The sequence below is a fragment of the Stomoxys calcitrans genome, chromosome 2, assembly GCF_963082655.1.
Source record: "Stomoxys calcitrans chromosome 2, idStoCalc2.1, whole genome shotgun sequence".
Taxonomy (NCBI): domain Eukaryota; kingdom Metazoa; phylum Arthropoda; class Insecta; order Diptera; family Muscidae; genus Stomoxys; species Stomoxys calcitrans.
Genome location: NC_081553.1, coordinates 59,020,036 through 59,041,542, shown reverse-complemented (window position 1 = coordinate 59,041,542; position 21,507 = coordinate 59,020,036). Strand labels below are relative to the sequence as shown.

General features: G+C 38.0%; 2 protein-coding genes across 2 annotated transcripts; one reads left to right on the top strand and one right to left on the bottom strand.

Annotated features, from left to right (window-relative positions):
• Positions 1-1,027: 1,027 nt before the first annotated feature.
• Positions 1,028-16,477, bottom strand: LOC106087119 (cytochrome P450 CYP12A2). Its single transcript, XM_013252041.2, has 6 exons — positions 16,395-16,477; positions 16,209-16,327; positions 15,774-16,147; positions 15,581-15,697; positions 15,075-15,525; positions 1,028-1,741 (listed from the first exon to the last, which is right to left on the bottom strand). The coding sequence occupies exons 2-6, from the start codon at positions 16,320-16,322 to the stop codon at positions 1,136-1,138; spliced, it is 1,662 nt and encodes a 553-aa protein (XP_013107495.1). The 5' UTR covers positions 16,323-16,327; positions 16,395-16,477; the 3' UTR covers positions 1,028-1,135.
• Positions 16,478-20,601: 4,124 nt separating this feature from the next.
• LOC131994942 (uncharacterized) lies at positions 20,602-21,277 on the top strand. The gene has a single exon (XM_059362184.1). The coding sequence runs from the start codon at positions 20,637-20,639 to the stop codon at positions 21,198-21,200; it is 564 nt and encodes a 187-aa protein (XP_059218167.1). The 5' UTR covers positions 20,602-20,636; the 3' UTR covers positions 21,201-21,277.
• Positions 21,278-21,507: the final 230 nt, after the last annotated feature.

Here is a 21,507-nt window from a genome sequence, read left to right as displayed (position 1 = left end):
CTAAAAGGAGATACCGGGAAAAGAACTCGAAAAATGCGATCCATGGCGGAGGGTATATAAGATTCGGTCCGGCACGCTTTTACTTGTTAATTTTGATTTCGCAGTTTCGAGACAGTGAATACCTGACTGTACTACCGAATTTAGCAAAAAATAACCCTGTTTCCGAAATCGACCTGATGATCTTAATAATTACGTGACTTTAAAAGTAAAAAGAATCGTCGAAACGTAAAGGGATTTAAATAGATGGACAGACAGAGGGATGAACAAACGTAGGGGACGGACGGACAGAGCGATGGTCGGACAGAGGCGGATGGATGGACAGACGGATGAGCGGGCACGCAGATGGACGGACAGACTGATGGACAGCTGGACGGGCAAATTGATAAACCGACAGAGGGACATAGGGATGCACGAACAGACGGACAGAGGTATGTCGACTTAAAATGCCAAAATTTTGTGCGATCAAGAACATATACTTTTCAGGAGCTAATAACAGAATGACGGGTAGTACATCACCCTTTCTATAGAGGAGTGTATAAATACATTGGACGTTTTGATTAATTTTTTATTAAAAACTTTTTGGGTTAGCCTCGCACTTACTCAAGTTGAACAAACGAAAAATATTTTTTTTAATATCTTCTGCTATCTAATTTTTGTAGCTTTTTGCATCATTTGTGATTAAACAATAAAAACAAGAGAGTGCTTTTTTATGCCATTTTAGTATTTTTGCGGAAGGGAAACATTTTTAAAAGCTTTTTCAATTGTTTATCATTTATTTCGTGTTACGAATGATAGAAGAAAAACAAAAATGTGTAAAGAATAACAAAAATGTGTAAATTCATTGATGAGAATGTAAACAAATCTTCGATCAACAGTGGGCACAGTGAGTCAAAAGTGATCAAAATTGGGTATACAAGATACAGGTATATTTGCTAAATACCAAAAAAAAATTAGTTAAAATTCATATTTTTTTATATAAACTGACATTTTCAAAAACATTATTATATATATATATTATATTATATATATATATACATTTTCAAAAACATTATTATAGTTTTATTTCTTTAAAATACTTCTTCGCTATTACATATGTAAATATATATTCATATATATACATATAAATTTATAAATTTCAATTCTCCACATCGCTAAATTTGAACTTCAACGGAATATTTGGTACATTGATCAAAACACTTTTGAAGGCATTCTCCGTGGGATAATTGAATTCCACATAGAAATTACGCACAATACGAGCTATACCCAATTCCAATTCCATTTCAGCAATACGACGACCAATACAGCTACGTGCACCAAATCCAAAGGGTAAATAAGTAAAATGACTGCTTGCTTTCAGCTCATTGGGACAACCACTTGGACCTTGAGCAGCTTCTTTTGTGGCTCTGAGCCAACGTTCAGGTAGATATTCATTAGCTCGTGGATAATGTGTGTTATCTCGCAGCAATGAAACTGAGGGCATAGAGACAAGGGTTCCCTTGGGCACTCGATAACCGCTCAATACCACATCGCTAGCTTGGGCACGTGCATTGCCCACTACCAAGGGATATATGCGTAGGGATTCTTTGATGCAGGCTCGAAGATAGGGCATATTTTGGAAGCTAGCTTCGCTAAATACTGAATCTTTTTGTGGCAGCAGCTGCATGATTTCTTCACGTAGCTTGGCTTGTTTTTCGGGATTTTTAGCCAAACACAAGAGGAGACCGGTGAATGTTGAAGAAGTCTGAAAAGAGAAGTTGTGGAATAAACAATATACTAAAAATTAAGAAACTAAATACAGCGGTCAAAAAAAGTATTCATCATTCAATGTTTTTTTTTTAATAAGTCTACAAAAGACAATTGGAATAAAAACATATTAAACTAATGATGCAGTAGTGCTTGTGTGATATATATGTACACAATTTCATTGTTTTTAAAGAAAAAAATGGTATTTATTGGAACAAAAAGGGCCATTTTACAGCTGAACACAAAAAATTAAACAAAAAAAGTATTCGTCATTGCAAAAAAACAAAAAAATAAATAACATAATTTAAAAAAATTAATACTTTGTTTTTCGACCACCGCGTCTTATAACTTCTTTTAAACGGTTTGACATCGATTGGACTAATTTAGCGGTTATATTTTGGTCTATATTAGTCCATTCCTCCATTATCACCTGTTGCATTTGACTCTTGCTCGAAAAATTGCGCGTTCTCAATTTGCGTTCGAGATGTTCCCAAAGATGTTCAATTGGGTTCAAGTCGGGACTTTGAGGAGGAGTTTTAATGACTTTGGGGCAGTTATACAGCATCCACATCTTGGTATTTAAAGCAGAATGTTTGGGGTCATTATCTTGATAATATTGAAAGTTATTACCAAGCCCAAGTTTTACAGCACTATCTTTTAAATTCCTCTTTAAAATGTCAATGTAATACTTATGATCCATTACTCCATTAATAATTTCAAGATTTCCCGCTCCTGAAGCCGCCATACACCCCCAAACCATTAAACCACCTCCACCATGTTTTACAGTAGCAACTGTGTTTCGTTCTTCAAGCTCTGTATTTGGTTTTCTGTACACTATGACCTTTCCATCGCACCCAAAAAGATTAAACTTGCTCTCGTCTGCAAAAATGACTGTTTTCCAAAATGATTCGGGCTGTTTTACATACATTTTTGCGAAGTTTAGCCTTTTCACTCGGTTTATTTTATTTATAAAGGGCTTCTTACGTGCAGTTCTTCCTCTGTAACTATGCCTTTTGAGTGTATTTCGAATTGTTTGTGTAGTAACTTCCTTCCCTAAATATTCCATAGTGTTTTTACGAAGAATGGTCGCATTTGTCTTCGGAGTTTTCTGAACTTGCCGCACTAGCCAACGCACATCTCCAACTGAAAGTGCTTTTGGTCGACCAGATCTTGGTTTATTGTCAACAGTTTTCGTTTCTGTCCACTTTCTGATGATGGATTGTATAGTAGATCGTGGTCTATTTAATATTTCACTGATAGTTTTTTGAGTTAAACCATTCCTGTGGTGTTTTATTATCAAAACTTTTACCTCATCAGAAACCTCGTTTTGCTTACGACCCATTTTGACAAAAACTATATTTTCAATGAAATTAAATATTTGCTGTCAAGGGCAAAGCCCCCTTTACTAAATAAAACAGAAAAGGGGGATTCCCAAATAATATTTGAATTTGACTTTGATGATAGCACATCAATGATGAATACTTTTTTTGTTCTGTTTTTGGTGTTATTATATAAAATTGCATTTTTTGCGCTAATTAAATTTATTTTTTGAATTTATTTTAAAACATATTACGAAAAATAAACTATTGCATAAAACTGCATTATTTGTTTACTTTAAATTTTCTTCAATTACCCAAAATAAGTGAATTTATTATCAATTTTGCTAATGATGAATACTTTTTTTGACCGCTGTATGTCTTAAATTAAAATTTTAAAATTTCATTTGAGTCTTAATCGACATTGTTTTTGTAGTTTTTTTGAAGTGAGATTGCCCCAGAGACTTAATACCAAATTTTTATATCAGATTCTTATTCTACTCTTTAATACCCATCTTTTGATACCCATATTGTCCGAATCGATAAACATGCCCGTTTGGGTGGGACGTTCCCCCGTGATTTGCAAACGTAGCTCGGTCCGTAAATTTTTTAGCAAAACCACGTCTTTTTGGTTTGCCATAAGATTGCAAAGAAAATTTCACTTAGATCGGTGCATCCATCTCCTTCATCTGTCGCTTTTGAATGTAAGCAAAGGGGGAGGGTCCATTCCCCTTCGGATATCTAGGAAGTAAAAGCGTGTTAAGTTTGGCCGGGCACAATCTTATGTACCCTCCGCCATGGATCACATTTAAAAAGTTTTTAAACTATTTTTGTACTCCTCTCCTTAGTGTGGGGTTATGCTAATCTTATCATTCAGTTTTAAACACGTCGAAATATAGATCTGCAAACAAATTGTGTTTTTTTTTGTTAATATGGGAAGGCCACTGTAGTGCAGAGGTTAGCATGTCCTTCTATGACGCTGGACGCCTCGGTTCGAATCCTGGCGAGATCATCAGAAAATTTTGTCATGCTGGCAACAAAGAGGTGTCGCGACACTGCAACACGCCGTTCGGACTCGGCTATAAAAAGGAGGCCCCTTAGCTAAAACTTGAATCGGACTGCACTCATTGATGTGTGAGAAGTTTGCCCCTGTTACTTAGTGGAATGTTCATGGGCAAAATTTCGCATAGGTTGTCACCTATGTGTTATGTCGGTCTTTCAATCTGCTAAAAACCCACCTTATAGCCGCTGAGAGTGAAATCCACCTCGGCACCGCTTTCGCATTATTTCGAGGTGGCTCTATAATCGGTCTTACACCTTCGTCCATTTCATCGCTTGCGTCCAAGTTCCCATTGTTGAGATCACTTATTTCCCGTCGAGATCAGTCTTCTTTCGTCTCGACAAGGCGACCCTATATGGCATTTATATTCTTGATCGTCATATCCGTCTGTCCGTCTGTGTCCGTCCGTCCGTCCGTCTGTGGAAATGATGATGACGTTTTAACGAAAAGAGCAATTCCCTTGAAATTATCGATGGAAGGTCAGCGTAGCACAGAGGTAATCATGTCCGGTGGTTATGTTCCTTTAAGGAATGTTCATGGACAAATTTGCAATTTGCACTTCTTTGCAAATTGTAAATGTGTCAAATCGAGGGCGTAATGCTTATCCGATTTGACAGAAATTTTGACTTCCCTCTACCGATTTAGGGTATTAAGTCTATTAAACCTGTATTTATTGCTCATTTTCGCTGAAATTTGGAACAGTGAATAGGACTATGCCCTCCGGTGTCCAAAGCTTATATTGTGTAGATCGGAACATATTTATATATACACACATATTTACATGTACACAGATCCGCCAATTAGCGTCTGCAGCCAATAAATACCGCATTTACTACCCAATTTCACTGATATAATGAACAGTGGGTTGCACTTTGCCCCTCAATGGTCATACCAAATATGGGCTAGATCGTATTAGTATATAGATATAGTTGCTATATAGATGTCTACTCTACATTCGCACCAATCGTATGGTCAAGATCGGCCCATTTTTATACCCACTTCCGTAGGATGGGGATATATTCATTTTGTCATTCCGTTTGTAACACATGGAAATATCCATGTCCGACCCTATAAAATATATATATTCTTGATCGTAGTAAAAATCCAAGACGATCTAGCCATGTCCGTCCGTCCGTCTGTCTGTCTGCCTGTCTGACTGCCTATCTGTCTATTAAAATCACCCTACAGTCTTTGAAAATAGAGATTATTGAGCTGAAACTTTGCGCAGATTCTTTTTTTGTCCATAGGCAGTAAATTCCAAATATCGCTGATTTGAGCTCCATACTGCCATAGTCAGAAATGAAATTCAGTTTAGGGGTCGCTTTAACTTTCATTTGAGTCCTTTGTTGTCATAATAGGTCAACTAACCTATTTGACGTATTTTTAGGAGGAAAAGCGCCACCTAGACTGGAGCTGGCAAAATATAGATGGCACTATCGATGTTTAATTTTTTGGCTTAATATCAATTGCTATTTTTCCGACGGATACTATCGCAAAAGATAAATCTTTTTCAAAACTAAACAAAAATGAGTAATCCGACAATGAATGTATCCTTTAATGTACATTGCACCTATAGAGGGAGCAATTTTCATCCGATTAGACTAACATTTTGTACAATGATTTCACTCATGACTTCCAACTGACTTTAATGACCTTAGTTTTATTTGGTCTGTGCATTGATATGGCTTCTATATAAATCGATTTCCTGATTTTTACCCGCTGGGCACTTCGTATCCATTTGATACCCATATTGTGTCTATCGGTCACTTTTGGTTTTGAGCGGTGTTTTTGAGGTTAGGGGGAGGGTCCGCCCGCATCCGGTAAATTATATAGCCTATGTTTCCATCCATGCAAACTTATACAATCTGTAAAAAATTTAAGAAAATCGGTTCGACCGTTTTTGGTTCTACGGATCAAACACACAAATAAACCGAGTCCCATATATGGGGGTGGGGTGACCCCCAATTCTTCGATCTGATTTTATATGCCAGATTCGTAATCTTCTCCCGAATACTTTTTATTTGAGCCCCATATTAACATTAACGTCCAATTTGTCTTTTTGGTGGAGTTTTGGGGTTGGGGCGGCCCGATGGGTACTCAGACTCAAATTTTAATACCATCTTTGTATTCTACTCTCCAATACCTTTCTTTTGATAACCATACTGTCCCGATTGATCTACTTTTGATTTTGGGGCGGACTCTCCCCCTTATGCCAAATACCATTTTTGGGGTTGGGGGGAGGGTTCGCCCCTTTCCGATATCGAAAAATTATATAGCCTATGTTTCCTTCTAGCCCAATCTACACAATCTGTGAAAATTTCAAGGTAATCAGTTTAGCCGTTTTTGAGTCTACACGGAGCAAACAAACAAAGCAAATTGATTTTTATATAAACTTTTCACAGCAATTTCCTCTATGGCTCCCACAATTTTTTTATGCGCTCTTGCCTCTAAATCGGTAAGTCGATCTATGTGGCAGCTATATCTAAATATGGTCCGATTTTGCCCGATAAAGAACTTAACTTGTAACTTGCAGAAACAAAGGGAAAGTTGAAGCCGCTTCTTTAGTGAAGAAGAGCCTCATTGTAGGACGGGAAGTTGATGCACATCACCAGATATGGGGAAGTTCGAATGTCAACAAAAGGGGAGAGCTGCTTATTGAATATATTATAAGTTGCAATCTGGCAATCTGTAATGAAGGGGGTTAAACCGACCTTTATTACCAGGAAAAGGCAGGAGGTACAAGACCTTTGTATCGGAGGATATAAGTAGAAGAATATGCGACTGGGAAGTGTTGGATGACCATAGCTTCTCTGATCATCGTTATATTAGTCTTGGGGAAAATACTTCAGAAGAGGTCCCTTAGCTATTCAGTAGAAAGGCGGATTGGTATAAATTTCGACACAAATTCTGCAAGTCTATCTCTTCTAGACCAGAAAAAGGATTGGAAAATACGGAGGATATAGGCATAGTGGTCAAGTGGATCACGAAGCACCTGAATGACTCGCTTGTGTCAGCCCCAAGCCAAGGGGCAAACAGCGGCCGCCATGGTGGACCCCCAGAGCTAGTTGGTTTAAAGAAGGACTGCAGAAAATTCTTCAACAGAGCAAAAGCCACAAGAGCATCACACGATTGGGAGATCTACAAGGCTGAGCTAAGGAAATATAAGGGCGAACTGAGAAAGGTTCAAAAAAAAAATACTGGATAGAATTCTACAGCTCCGTGGAGGATACATCTGAGGCCTCCAGGCTAAGAAAGATTCTGTCCTCGAGACCTATTACGGTGGGGTATATTCAGAAGTCAAAGATTGTATGGACAATGTCTAATGAGAAAACACTAGAACTACTCGTTGATACACATTTCCCGGGAAATTCTTCAACGGACAACGTGGTGCCAGAAATGGTTGTCACGGGTATGCATTCGTCGGAGGTTATTAGGGAAATTATATCTGAACCGGAAATCCTTTGGGCGATAAGAAGTTTCAACTTCTTGATGATGTATCACCGGCTGAATAACAAGCTGTGTCTGATAGACTGGTATCCTGGCTTAGGGAGATTTACTCTGCTTGTATCAGAATGTCATATATACCTGTGGAATGGAGGGACATTTTCATTCCGAAAGCAGGAAAACCCTACCATACGAAGGCGAGAGATTTTCGTTCTGTTAGTCTGTCATCCTTTATGCTGAAGCCTCTTGAGAGGTTGATAGAAACATATCTTAGGCCAAAGATTCCAGGAGATAGCCTGTCGCGGCAGCAGCATGCATAAAGTAAAGGCAAATTCATTGAAACAGTCCTTCACGACCTGGTCGGCTACATAGAGGGTTCTCTCGCTGTCAATATCAAAAAATGGTAGCATTTCTTGACATTGAAGGTGGTTTCAATAATGTAAAACCGACGTCAATCAGGAAGGAGTTTCTAGGCATCAATTCTACCTTAAGAAAGTTTATTAATAATTTTCTTACTAAAAGATGCATTACGGCAGGCTTGGGATCTGTGGATCTAAAATGATGGGTCAGCAGATAAACGCCTCATGGAGGTATACTGTCTCGTCTACTTTGGAATATAGCCGTTAACAATATGTTATTGTCTCTGGAAGAAAGAGGTGTAAAAGTGGTCGCGTATGCTGATGACTTGCCTATTGCGGTTAGGGGAAGATTTCCCAGCACTCTAAGATATATACTTAAGGAAGCTCTACGTGCAACACCAAAAGTGAGCTACCGAAAGTGGTCTAGGTATCAATCCGTGCCTGACAGAAGTAGTTCTCTTCTGCAGGAGATACAAGTTGCCTACAGTGGAACCTGTCTCCTTGGTTGAAGAGAATATTCCATTTACAGAAAGCGCAAAATATCTGCATGTTTGGCTGGCCAGGAAATCGAACTTCAAATCTAACATTTTGAAACAGGGCAAGAAAGGCATGTCCCATACACCTGCAAGAAAGGCAACTCTTGCTCTATTTACCTGCAAGAGAGCCTTTGGTAAAAGTTGGGGGGTTTCGACCGCGTGTCATGCATTGGGTATATACTGCAGTTGTCAGACCTATAATGCTAAATGGTGTTGTGGTCTGGTGGACGGCGCTTCAAAAGTCCACCTATTCAATACTTAACCGGATCCAAAGGATGGCTTGTTTCACAGCCGCACTTAGGACGACACCATCTGATGCACTGAATTAAATGCTACATCTTATGACTCTGGACATTGTGGCTAGAAAAATTGCAGCGACCACTGCCGTGAGGTTAAGGGAGCTTTCTCACTGGTCATGTGATGGCTACGGACACCGCGTTATCCTTGATACAACATCCGATGTTCCAGGCAGTGTGGATTACATCCTACCTGACCCGCTTTTTGATAAAAAAGTATCTGAGCCGCTATTTGATAAAAAGTACTGTATCACTATTCCTGATAGAACTGAATGGAACTACGATATCCCTCGTAACCGAAGTTACAAAAACTTCTATACGGATGGTTCCAAACTAAATGACCAGGTGGGCTTTGTTGTGTACTCTAAAGATCTAGAACTGGTCAGTTTTTAGGACTAAGTTTTCAGGACCAGGCCCGAAGGACAAGGAATGATAGATGGTCACAAAGAGGGGGCTATGTGGCCTAATCTAGACTTGAAGAGGTTTACTGCTTTGCTGTCATTGGCTAGAACAGATGTCTCAGTCATTGTGTCCGTTATGACAGGTCACTGTCGAAAAACATGCTAACAGACTGAAGGTTACCAGCATCAACTTTTGCAGAAGCTGTGAGGACATCGAAGAAGAAGAGACTATAGAACACTTTCTGTGTGTGTGTCCCGCCGTTAGGAGTTCCACTATAGGTTCTCATTTCTTTGAGAACCTGTTGGATTTAGCGACTCACAGTGGGCCAAATGGCAAAAAAATTGGAAATAAGTCTACAACTTTTTATCTGTTGATTTTAGCCATACAAAATGTTCTAGACATTTGTAGAGGAGGACATAGGCTTTCAGAAAAGTGCTGTTGTTGGTCCATATCTTTAATACAGGGTGAGCTACAGGGTGTCAAAGTTGACCACTTTTGACTTCTCCAAGCTTCTGGGGGCCATAACTTTTGATCTACTCAACCGATTTACATGATTTAGGACTCTAGAGAAAGAGCTTGACAAGATCTAAAAAACTTATGCATAAAGTACCATGCCATCGTGTACTGTTAAGGAGTTATGAATTGTTTAATTTTAAAATATGAAAATTTGGCCTTGGTTTTTTTCAGTGTTTTTTAAATAACTCCGTCAATTTTAAAGCTATAAACTTCATACTTCACACAAATTATGCCAGCATATGTGTGCATAAAATACAAAAGGAATCACGTGAATATCTTTGGCGGTTTAAAAATGGCATCGTTTTCAATATGAAAAATATTTTTTTTGTCAAAAAATTGCAAAATTTTTCAAAAAAGATACTCCCATTTCCTTTAAGTTTTCGCAAACTTTGGCCGTCAAAGCATTATCATTTCTTTCCATTTTCACAAAGTCGAGGTATTAAGAAAAGTTTTAAGTGCTAATTTGGCTAATTTCGATATCAAACAACACCGTTATCTTAAGACCAAAATGGCCAATTTTTTTACTAAACTTCAAAAGTTTCTCACTGGAAAAAAAGTTCCACGGGGATTTTTTCGCTTTTTTTGAACTTAAATGAAAGCTTAAAATGTTCCCAACATTTTAAGGTATGTCTCGCCATATCCTAGCCATAAATGAGATCGTAGCGATCAAAATACTGAAAAAAGTCAATTTTCAAGTAGTGCTATATTCATTGCTAAAAAACAAGTATTACGTCACATTTTATTGCAAAGATGTTAAATAAACTTTTATTTGGTAACACTTCTTCTACAAAACACAAAAAGAATCATGGAAATATCTCTATTCTATTCCATTTTATGGAACCGGCAATAAAAAAGTCAATTTTTCAAAAAAGTCGAATTTCCCAAATTTTGTTTTTGTTGTCCTAATTGCACATGACACACTATAGCCATATTTACGCAACATACCTTATCGTAAAGGAAATTTTCATACCTTTCCAACGATGTATAAAACATTTCTCAACTCGGATTCTATCTACTCTAAAATTCATTTACACTTCATTAAACTCTATATAAAAATGTCTATTTGTGAAATGGAACCTTATATGGGGCCTACACTAAAACATTGATAGATTTGCCCAGGGTTTACAATACAAATGTGTTAGAATAAAAAAAGGTCTCCTGCCAAAGTTTAAAAAAATTGGAATAAAAATATGTGTTTTAGAGCGAAAACACTTCGCATCGGCGTGCGTTTGTATAGTACCTACATCTATTTTTAATGTAAGCTGATGATTTTTGAATAAAAAGTAACCTAGAAATATACCTGCATATATATATATATTTGTGTTAAGATTTGATGCAGACAAATGTTACCTGTTTCGCTATGTCGAATTCCCAGGAAATCCACCGTATCAATGAATGTGAAAAAACCTACCCATAAAAAATTCATTGTCATTTTTTTTAACCAAATTCGAGTCCAGGTAAATAATTATAGAAGAGTAAGTAAAAAGAGGCACTTTGGACCCCTTTTTACGATTGCGTCTGATACCTGAAATGGGTCATTAATTGTGAATATATTGCATAAATATTTGAACAAAATCCAAATTTTCTTCATTATATTTTGTAGAGGCGTAAAGGACATTTATAAGTTATGGAAGTCATACTGAAGTATTCCACTCTTTCGAAAATTGTATGGGACATCAAAAATGATTCCAAATCATACACGGAGTCATTTAAGGAACTTGTTTACACTTTGGACCACATATATGGAATAAGGCTAAATAAAGACGCTTTAGACAAACTTGAAAAATTCTACAAATCATTTGAGAGAAGGTTGCCAGAATGTTCATTCGCAAAAATCAAGTTTTTCAAAATGTATGAGAAGTGGCTGAAATCGGATCTACTTATTGAAATTAAACCGCTGATTCCCGGCCGGCCTAGCAAAGCATACGACGAAGTTACGGAGAAAACCAAAAAGAAAAAACAAGAGGAACTATTGGCGGCACATCCGCCAAATTTAATAAAAGATACGTTCAAAACAGCATTGTTAAAAACACAACCAAAAAATGTTGGACGAATTGTCGATGTTTTACCATTAGCATCTCCGAAAAGGGTAAAGAGAATGGTAGAAAGTATTCCAACTCCAAAATCGACTACAGAATTCACGGAGGAAGATGCACTGGCCCTGATTTTGAACCTAGGCCTCTCAAGAAACAAATACTCAACAATGAGGAAGGCTCTTCGTGAAAAAGGATGGGGTTGTTTACCCTCAAAACATAAATTGTACAACACCAGGACGAAAATGGTGCCATCAAATATATACGTGGACGAATTAAAAGCAAGAGTGAAACTTGCTGATCTTGTTGAAAATACAGCTGTTAGAATTATTTCTAATTTTACTGAAGAACAGTTGAACACATGTAATAATTCCGAAGTGGTTTTGATCAGCAAATGGGGTTGTGATGGATCATCTGGATTTTCCGAATATAAGCAACAAACAGAAATAGATACCAACTTCGCATCAATTTTCATGGCATCATTAGTACCATTGAGAATGAGATTGTACAAGGACCAATCTTCATCATCGAAAGAAAATGCATTTCAAGATATATGGATAAATAGAACACCTGGGTCAAAATATTTATGTCGCCCAATTCGGTTTGAGTATACAAAGGAAGACCGGAACACAACACGATCTTTGGTGAACGAAATAAAGGAAGAAATTGCTGCATTACCCATGATTGTTATAAACCAATTGGGAAGAAATATAAAAGTTTCGTTTCAACTACAACTCACTATGATCGATGGAAAGGTGGCAAACGCATTAACTGGCGTTATGTCCAATTGGAGATGCAATATTTGTGGCAAGAAGAATGGGCAATTCGAGGACAAGTCTGATGAAAATTTAGTAAACGAAAATGCGCTCAATTTCGGTATTTCGCCCCTGCACTGTAGAATTCGATTCATGGAGTATTGTTTGCATTTATCGTATGACCTTAAATATCGGACTAGCCCTGGAAACCGCGATGTCTCTGCTAGAAACAACCAAGATCTTCACAAAATGAGGCAGGAAGAGAAGAATCGAATCCAGTTGGAGTTTAAACAAAAGGGACTTATAATAGATAAACCTCTTTACGGATACGGAAGCACAAATGATGGCAACTCGGCAAGGCGGTTTTTTGAGGACCCCGTATCGACATCTAAAATAACCGGTCTTGATGAACACTTGCTAAGACGATTCAAAGTGATTTTGGCTGTAATCAATAGCAAAAAGATGATAAATTCAACCAAATTTGAAGCTTATAGTAATGACACAAAAAACATTTTATCTGATTTATATTCGTGGAAAGCTTTAACACCGACAGTACATAAAGTCTTACATCATGGCAAGGAAATTGTGGAATACAACATACTTCCGTTAGGAGAACTTACAGAAGAAGCTCAGGAATCCCGTAATAGAGATGTTAAACAGTTCCGGCTTTTCAATACCCGAAAGAGCACCAAATTTAACCAAAATTATGATTTACTTCAATATTTATTGTTATCGTCTGATCCGGTACTATACAGCATCAGAACTAAATGGCTACCAAAAATATGTGACGATATAGATAAGGACGATCCCGATGCCATTCAAATTAAAGAGCTTTTAAATTTTGATACCTTAGATTATTTGGTAGAGAATAAAATCAAATAATACAAAACTAAAATGCTTTTTTATTTTGGGAGTAGCTAATATACATATAAACGCACGCCGATGCGAAGTGTTTTCGCTCTAAAACACATATTTTTATTCCAATTTTTTTAAACTTTGGCAGGAGACCTTTTTTTATTCTAACACATTTGTATTGTAAACCCTGGGCAAATCTATCAATGTTTTAGTGTAGGCCCCATATAAGGTTCCATTTCACAAATAGACATTTTTATATAGAGTTTAATGAAGTGTAAATGAATTTTAGAGTAGATAGAATCCGAGTTGAGAAATGTTTTATACATCGTTGGAAAGGTATGAAAATTTCCTTTACGATAAGGTATGTTGCGTAAATATGGCTATAGTGTGTCATGTGCAATTAGGACAACAAAAACAAAATTTGGGAAATTCGACTTTTTTGAAAAATTGACTTTTTTATTGCCGGTTCCATAAAATGGAATAGAATAGAGATATTTCCATGATTCTTTTTGTGTTTTGTAGAAGAAGTGTTACCAAATAAAAGTTTATTTAACATCTTTGCAATAAAATGTGACGTAATACTTGTTTTTTAGCAATGAATATAGCACTACTTGAAAATTGACTTTTTTCAGTATTTTGATCGCTACGATCTCATTTATGGCTAGGATATGGCGAGACATACCTTAAAATGTTGGGAACATTTTAAGCTTTCATTTAAGTTCAAAAAAAGCGAAAAAATCCCCGTGGAACTTTTTTTCCAGTGAGAAACTTTTGAAGTTTAGTAAAAAAATTGGCCATTTTGGTCTTAAGATAACGGTGTTGTTTGATATCGAAATTAGCCAAATTAGCACTTAAAACTTTTCTTAATACCTCGACTTTGTGAAAATGGAAAGAAATGATAATGCTTTGACGGCCAAAGTTTGCGAAAACTTAAAGGAAATGGGAGTATCTTTTTTGAAAAATTTTGCAATTTTTTGACAAAAAAAATATTTTTCATATTGAAAACGATGCCATTTTTAAACCGCCAAAGATATTCACGTGATTCCTTTTGTATTTTATGCACACATATGCTGGCATAATTTGTGTGAAGTATGAAGTTTATAGCTTTAAAATTGACGGAGTTATTTAAAAAACACTGAAAAAAACCAAGGCCAAATTTTCATATTTTAAAATTAAACAATTCATAACTCCTTAACAGTACACGATGGCATGGTACTTTATGCATAAGTTTTTTAGATCTTGTCAAGCTCTTTCTCTAGAGTCCTAAATCATGTAAATCGGTTGAGTAGATCAAAAGTTATGGCCCCCAGAAGCTTGGAGAAGTCAAAAGTGGTCAACTTTGACACCCTGTAGCTCACCCTGTATTAAAGATATGGACCAACAACAGCACTGAAAGCCTATGTCCTCCTCTACAAATGTCTAGAACATTTTGTATGGCTAAAATCAACAGATAAAAAGTTGTAGACTTATTTCCAATTTTTTTGCCATTTGGCCCACTGTGCGACTGTGAACATTCGCAAGTTATATCCGGTTCCGACTTCATTTCCAGCTGAATTCTCCGACTCCGCAGCCCCATTTATAATACTCTACACCAGTGGTGGGCAAATACACACATACCGTTGCCCATTATTGTTTCCATGCATAAACACATCAGCCCGTGGCCTTGAAAAAAGTGTGCACATGTGTTAGTGTGCCCACCACTGCTCTATACCATAGTAATGGTTATATATTCGTAAACAAGGTATAAATATTCACATACCGTATCAACACCAGCCATTAACATATCCATAGCCATAACCATGGCGATTTTCTTATCAATTTTGATTAATTTCTCCAAAACACTTTTCTCACTTTCTGGTTTTTCTGGAGCTCCATTTTTACTCTCCTCTTCAATGCGAGCAGTGGCCTCGTCAATAAATGTCTTCGTTATATCAGTTATAGTGTCCAATGATGCCAAGAGTTTCTTAAAAGTGGGTGTTTGATAGTACTTCCAAATGGATGGCTTAAATTCAACATCCATGGAATAGGTAAAGAAATCGGTCAAAGCTTTAAATAGTTGCTTGGCCATGGGATTATCACGATTTTTGGTAATCAAACCCAATTGTTTGTCCAATGCCACCACGGATACGGATTCCAAGGTCCAGCGATTGATTTCCTCTTCGAAGGTGTGGGGGACTTCTAGGGTTTGGGGATCACGTATTTGACGAATTCTATGGGAAATAAATATTTTATAATTCTTCTTTTCTTCTTTTTCAAATCTCTTACCTTTCTATAAACTCCATATTGATTTGTGCCATCTTTTGAAAATACAAACGAATTTTCTTGGGTTGCATTAGGACAGGATTGACAGCAGATCTAAAGGTGCCCCATTTCTCACCTTGCCTGAATAACATTAAAAGGGGTTTTTTTTTTAAATAATTTCTCACTTGTTTTTGTGTTAAAAAATATTCACACTTACGCTCCCAATAAACCCTCAATGCCCTGAAATATTTCCGGCCTTACATGATTGCGATGATAGACCATTGATTCCATGCCGGGTCTGTTAGGCCAAATGCCCTCATTGCGCAAAGCTATTTCAAAATCATGTGGATTATGGGTCATCACAAAATCAGGTCTGCCAAATACCCCCCTCAGGCGAGCAATGGGGCCCATATCCTCCTTGAAGGCCAACATAATTTCCGAAGAGTCCAATTTGGCATATTTTCCACCGGGCATGAAATTTTTTAGAATCCTGAATATGCCCATTGTGGGAATTTCTTCATAGGGCTTGGCTTCTTCCCACTCAACTTTGGCTGTGACAGTCGCATTATTGGCAGAAGATCGGCAAGAGCTCTGAAAGCTATGAGAATAAGAAAACACCATCCAATTTTCATAATAATTGTCTTAAATTTACCTGCTGTAGTTGTTGTTGGGCTTTAACTAGAAACACTGGTAAATGTTTGAGATCGAAGCGATTTGGCAAATTTACTCCATTCACCATGACATGGCGTATTTGTGTATTAAACATTTTGCCTAATATTTGATAAAAAAAAGAGATTTGATATATGCCCATAAATAACAATTCACTGGTTTTTCTTACCGTCAACTAATATTCCCTACTCTTCGATAAGCAACAAAAGACTGACGGAAATGCAAAGTTTTTGAACTTTTTTACTGCGAGCAGTTTCTAAGCTTTTTGCTAAAGAGGTGAGACTAGATAAATGCCGGTTGCTTAGTAAACTTTAAAGTTCTCTGTCTAAGAGAATTCTCTTCTTGCCATATGAGTTTTAGCAAAAAGCCTATGAGAAAGAGAAAAAAGTTTTTTATATTAACAATAATTACAGATGTTTTAATTTAGTTTTGAAATGTTAGTTGAAACGAAATGTTTCCCGCCCTCGGAAAAACGTTAATAACGATTTTTATACCCTCCACCATAGGAGGGGGTATACTAAATTCGTCAGTCTGTTTGTAACTCCTCGAAATATTTGTCTTAGACCCCATAAAGTATATATATTCTTGATCGTCATGACATTTTATGTCGATCTAGCCATGTCCGTCCGTCTGTCCGTCCTTCCGTCTGTCCGTTTGTCCGTCCGTCCCTCTGTCCATCCGTCCGTCGGTCGGTCCCTCTGTCCGTCTGTCCATCCCTCTGTCCGTCCCTCTGTCCGTCCGTCCGTCCCTCTGTCCGTCAGTCCGTCCCTCTGTCCGTCCGTCCGTCCCTCTGTCCGTCCGTCCGTCCCTCTGTCCGTCCGTCCGTCCCTCTATCCGTCCGTCTGCCTGTCGAAAGCACGCTAACTTTCGAAGGAATAAAGCTAGCCGCTTGAAATTTTGCACAAATACTTCTAAAGGGTGTAGGTCGGTTGGGATTGTAAATGGGCCATATCGGTCCATGTTTTGATATAGCTGCCATATAAACCGATCTTGCGGTTTGACTTCTTGAGCCAATAGAGGGCGCAATTTTAGTCCGATTTGACTGAAATTTTGCATTTGGTGTTTTGTTATGACTTCCAAAAACTACGCTAAATATGGTTTAAATCGGTCCATGTTTTGATATAGCTGCCATATAAACCGATCTTGGATCTTGACTTCTTGAGCCAATAGAGGGCGCAATTTTAGTCCGATTTAAAATTTTGCAAGTGGTGTTTTGATATCACTTCCAACAACTGTGCTAAGTATGGTTCAAATCGGTTTATAACCTGATATAGCTGTCATATAAACCGATCTGGTGTCTTGACTTCTTGACCCTTTAGAAGGCGCAATTCATATCCGATTTGGCTGAAATTTTGCACGATGTATTTCATCACAACTTCCAACAATTGTGCCAAGTGTGGTTCAAATCGGTCCATAACCTGATATAGCTGTCATATAAACCGATCTGGGGTCTTGACTTCTTGAGCCTCTAGAGGGCGACATTCTTATCCGGTTTGGCTGAAATTTTGCACGACGTATTTCGTCACAACTTTCAACAACTGTGCCAAGTGTGGTTCAAATCGGTCCATTACCTGATATAGCTGTCGTATAAACCGATTTGGGGTCTTGACTTCTTGACCCTCTAAAAGGCGCAATTCTTATCCGATTTGGCTGACATTTTGTATGACGCGTTACGTCACAACTTCCAAAAAGTGTGCCAAGTATGGGTGAAATCGGTGCATTACCTGATATAACTGTCATATAAACCGATCTGGGGTCTTGACTTCTTGACCCTCTTAAAGACGCAATTCTTATCCGATTTGGCTGAAATTTTGCACGACGTGTTTCATCACAACTTCCAAAAACTGTGCCAAGTATGGGTGAAATCGATCCATAACCTGATATAGCTGTCAGATAAACCGATCTGTGGTCTTGAGTTCTTAAGCATTTAGAGGGCGCAATTCTTATCCGATTTGGCTGTAATTTTGCACGACGTGTTTCGTCACAACTTCCAAAAACTGTACTAAGTATGGGTAAAATCGGTGCATAACCTGATATAGCTGTCATATAATCCGATCTGGGGTCTTGACTTCTTAAGCCTTTAGAGGGCGCAAATCCTATCCGATTTCGCTGAAATTTTGCATGACGTGTTTCATTATGACTTTCAACAACTGTACAATTTATGATTTAGATCGGTTCATAACCTTATATAGCTGCCATATAAACCGATCTGGGATCTTGATTTCTTGAGACTCTAGATGGCGCAATTATTATCTGATTTGGGTGAAATTTGTCCAACATGACCTTCAACATAGTGCCAAATATGGTCTGAATCGGTCTATAGCCTCATACAGCTTCCCTATAAAACGATCTCCCTATTTTACTTTTTGAGCCCCTAAAAGGAACAATTCTTAATCGATTTGGCTGAAATTTGACACAATGACTTTTGCTATGATCTCCAACATTCATTTCATTATGGTCCGAATCTGACCATAACTTGATATAGCTCCAATAGCATAGCAATTATTTTCTTTTATTCCTTTCTTTACTTTGTTTGCCTAAAAAGAGACACCGGGGAAAAGAACTCGACAAATGCGATGGAGGGTATATAAGATTTGGCCCGGCCGAACTTAGCACGCTTTTAATTGTTGTGTACTTTGATTATCACCACACAGTGGTTTGCTTTGATCTCCTGCTCCAAGCAATGCAAAATATTCTAGACATTTGTGGAGAGGCACATCAGCTTTCATAGGCTTTTAATCTACTCGCCGAGCTGCTTGATTGCTTTTCCAGAATAAAGTGATTGACGGGATCTGAACTTGTACGCTTTCCTCACCAATGGTCCGATCGGTGAAAAATTATTGAAATAAATCCACATCTTTTGATCTGTTCGCTACAAAATGTTGTAGGCATTTGTAGAGAAGGACATGGGCTTTCAGGAAAATATTTCTGTTGGTCTATATCACTGATGGGCAACAATCGCACACAGCCCACGGGCATAGGAAACCCGAACAGTTGAACACGTACAGAGTGACCAACTTCGTGTGGCTTCGTTCGCTAAAAATGTTCTTTATTCCATACGCAACTACTGAGGTACAGGGTATTATACTTACTGTCTGGGCTTGTAACCAGTGTTACCGTTTTTGGTAGGTTCCTACCAAAATTGGTAGGTTTTTCTTCTCTTGGTAGGCCGGTAGGCTGTCCTTAATTGTTGGTAGGTTTTTCCAACATATAAATCCAAAGTAAATTGCTGAAAAAATCGTCGGGGATAGATCATCGTTTATTCACTTCTTGTCGTTTCTGTATATTCGTTAAGGGTGCAGAATAAAACCGTGGATTTCGATGGGCACTGCTTAAAATTTCAGGAAAAAGTCCGAATTCAAATATTGACTTTGACTGGTACGAGTTCTAAGGGATCTCTTCCAAATCTCGGAAAATTTGGGTATGAAATGCGGCTTTTTTGTTGAATGCATTCAATCGGAACATAGGGCTATGTTGCAGTTACATACAAATATGGTATATCTGGTCCACATCAAGATGTTGGGCGGTTGAAGCAACTCACTGTACCGGCGAAAATTTCTCGCAAATCTTGGCTTGACACTTAAATCGGAAGATCGCTTTAACCAAACTCGGCGGATGGACAGACGGACGACGGATGGACAGACGGACGACGGATGGACAGACGGACGACGGATGGACAGACGGACGGACATACGGACGGACGGACAGACGGACGGACAGACTGACAGGCAGACGGACGGACAGACAGACATACGGACAGACGTACGGACGTGGCTAGATCGACTTAAAATATCACGACAATCAAGAATAGTTATACTTTATGGGGTCTTAGGCGAATATTTCGAGGAGTTACAAACAGAATGACGAAATTAGTAAACCCCCATCCTATGGTGGAGGGTATAAAATATATAGAGTGACCAGATGGGCGCCCATGTAATCCCTCTCTTTCTGCAGTAACGTTGATAATATACCATTAGGTCAGGGTGATTTAAATGGCTGAAAGTTCGCTTCATTTGCCACAAATTCCGTAGTGATGAGCCTTCGATCAAAGTTATAGTTCCTAGATTCTAGCAGAAAGGGTATTAGAACTATCAATACATATACTTTTTATACGTATTTATTTGTTATACAGGTGCCAATAAGCCCCATGCTATTCATTGTTAAGGTTTTCAGATGCGTCCTTTCTATATGAATACAAATATAAATGCCATTGTCTATTGTTCATACCATTGAGAGTTTCTTGAAACATTGCAACGTTCAAGTCTGCCTTGTAACAACTGTTTCAATAAAGGCTGTATTGGCAATGTGGAAAACATCATTTCCCTACTAGTATATAAATAGTGAACTCTAACTCATTTCACTAATCCATTATACAAGTGAAGATCTTTCGTTTGATTTTACTTCGGGCAAAATGTTATCAGCAAAAGTTTTCTTTCTACTCACGGCGTTGGTTGCCACGATGGTGATGAGTGCACACACTGCTGAGGGAGGCTTCTTTACGTCCTTGGCTTGTCTATTTAAATCGCCGTTGTGTTCATTATTGAGACCACCATCATTGCCAACTCCTAATTTTGGACTGGGAGGACTGGGAAATGGAGGACTAGGAAGTGGAGGACAAGAAAATGGAGGACAAGGAAATGGAGGACTGGGATTTGGAGGACTGGGGGGATTGGGAGGACTGGGGGGAATGGGAGGATTTGGATTTGGAGGACAAAATCAAGGACAAAATGGTGGACAAAATCCTGGACAAAATGATGGACAAGGTCAAGAGCAAAATGGAGGAGCTGCTGCAGGACAAGGTCAAGGAGCTGCTGCAGGACAAGATCAAGGAGCTGCTGCAGGACAAGATCAAGGAGCTGCTGCAGGACAAGGTCAAGGAGCTGCTGCCGGGCAAGATCAAGGAGCTGCTGCAGGACAAGATCAAGGAGCTGCTGCAGGACAAGATAAAGGAGCTGCTGCAGGACAAGCTAAGTAGGCTGGCAATGATAAATGGCTTACTATGTTGCATACAAAAATGTTGTAAAAAATTTAAATATATCAGTAATTAATCAATATATTTTTTTATATTTTTGTGCCTTCTTCGTGAATTAATCTATTAGGTTGCCCAAAAAGTAATTGCGGATTTTTTAAAAGAAAGTAAATGCATTTTTAATAAAACTTAGAATGAACTTTAATCAAATATACTTTTTTTACACTATTTTTCTAAAGCAAGCAAAAAGTAACAGCTGATAACTGACAGAAGAAAGAATGCAATTACAGAGTCACAAGCTGTGAAAAAATTT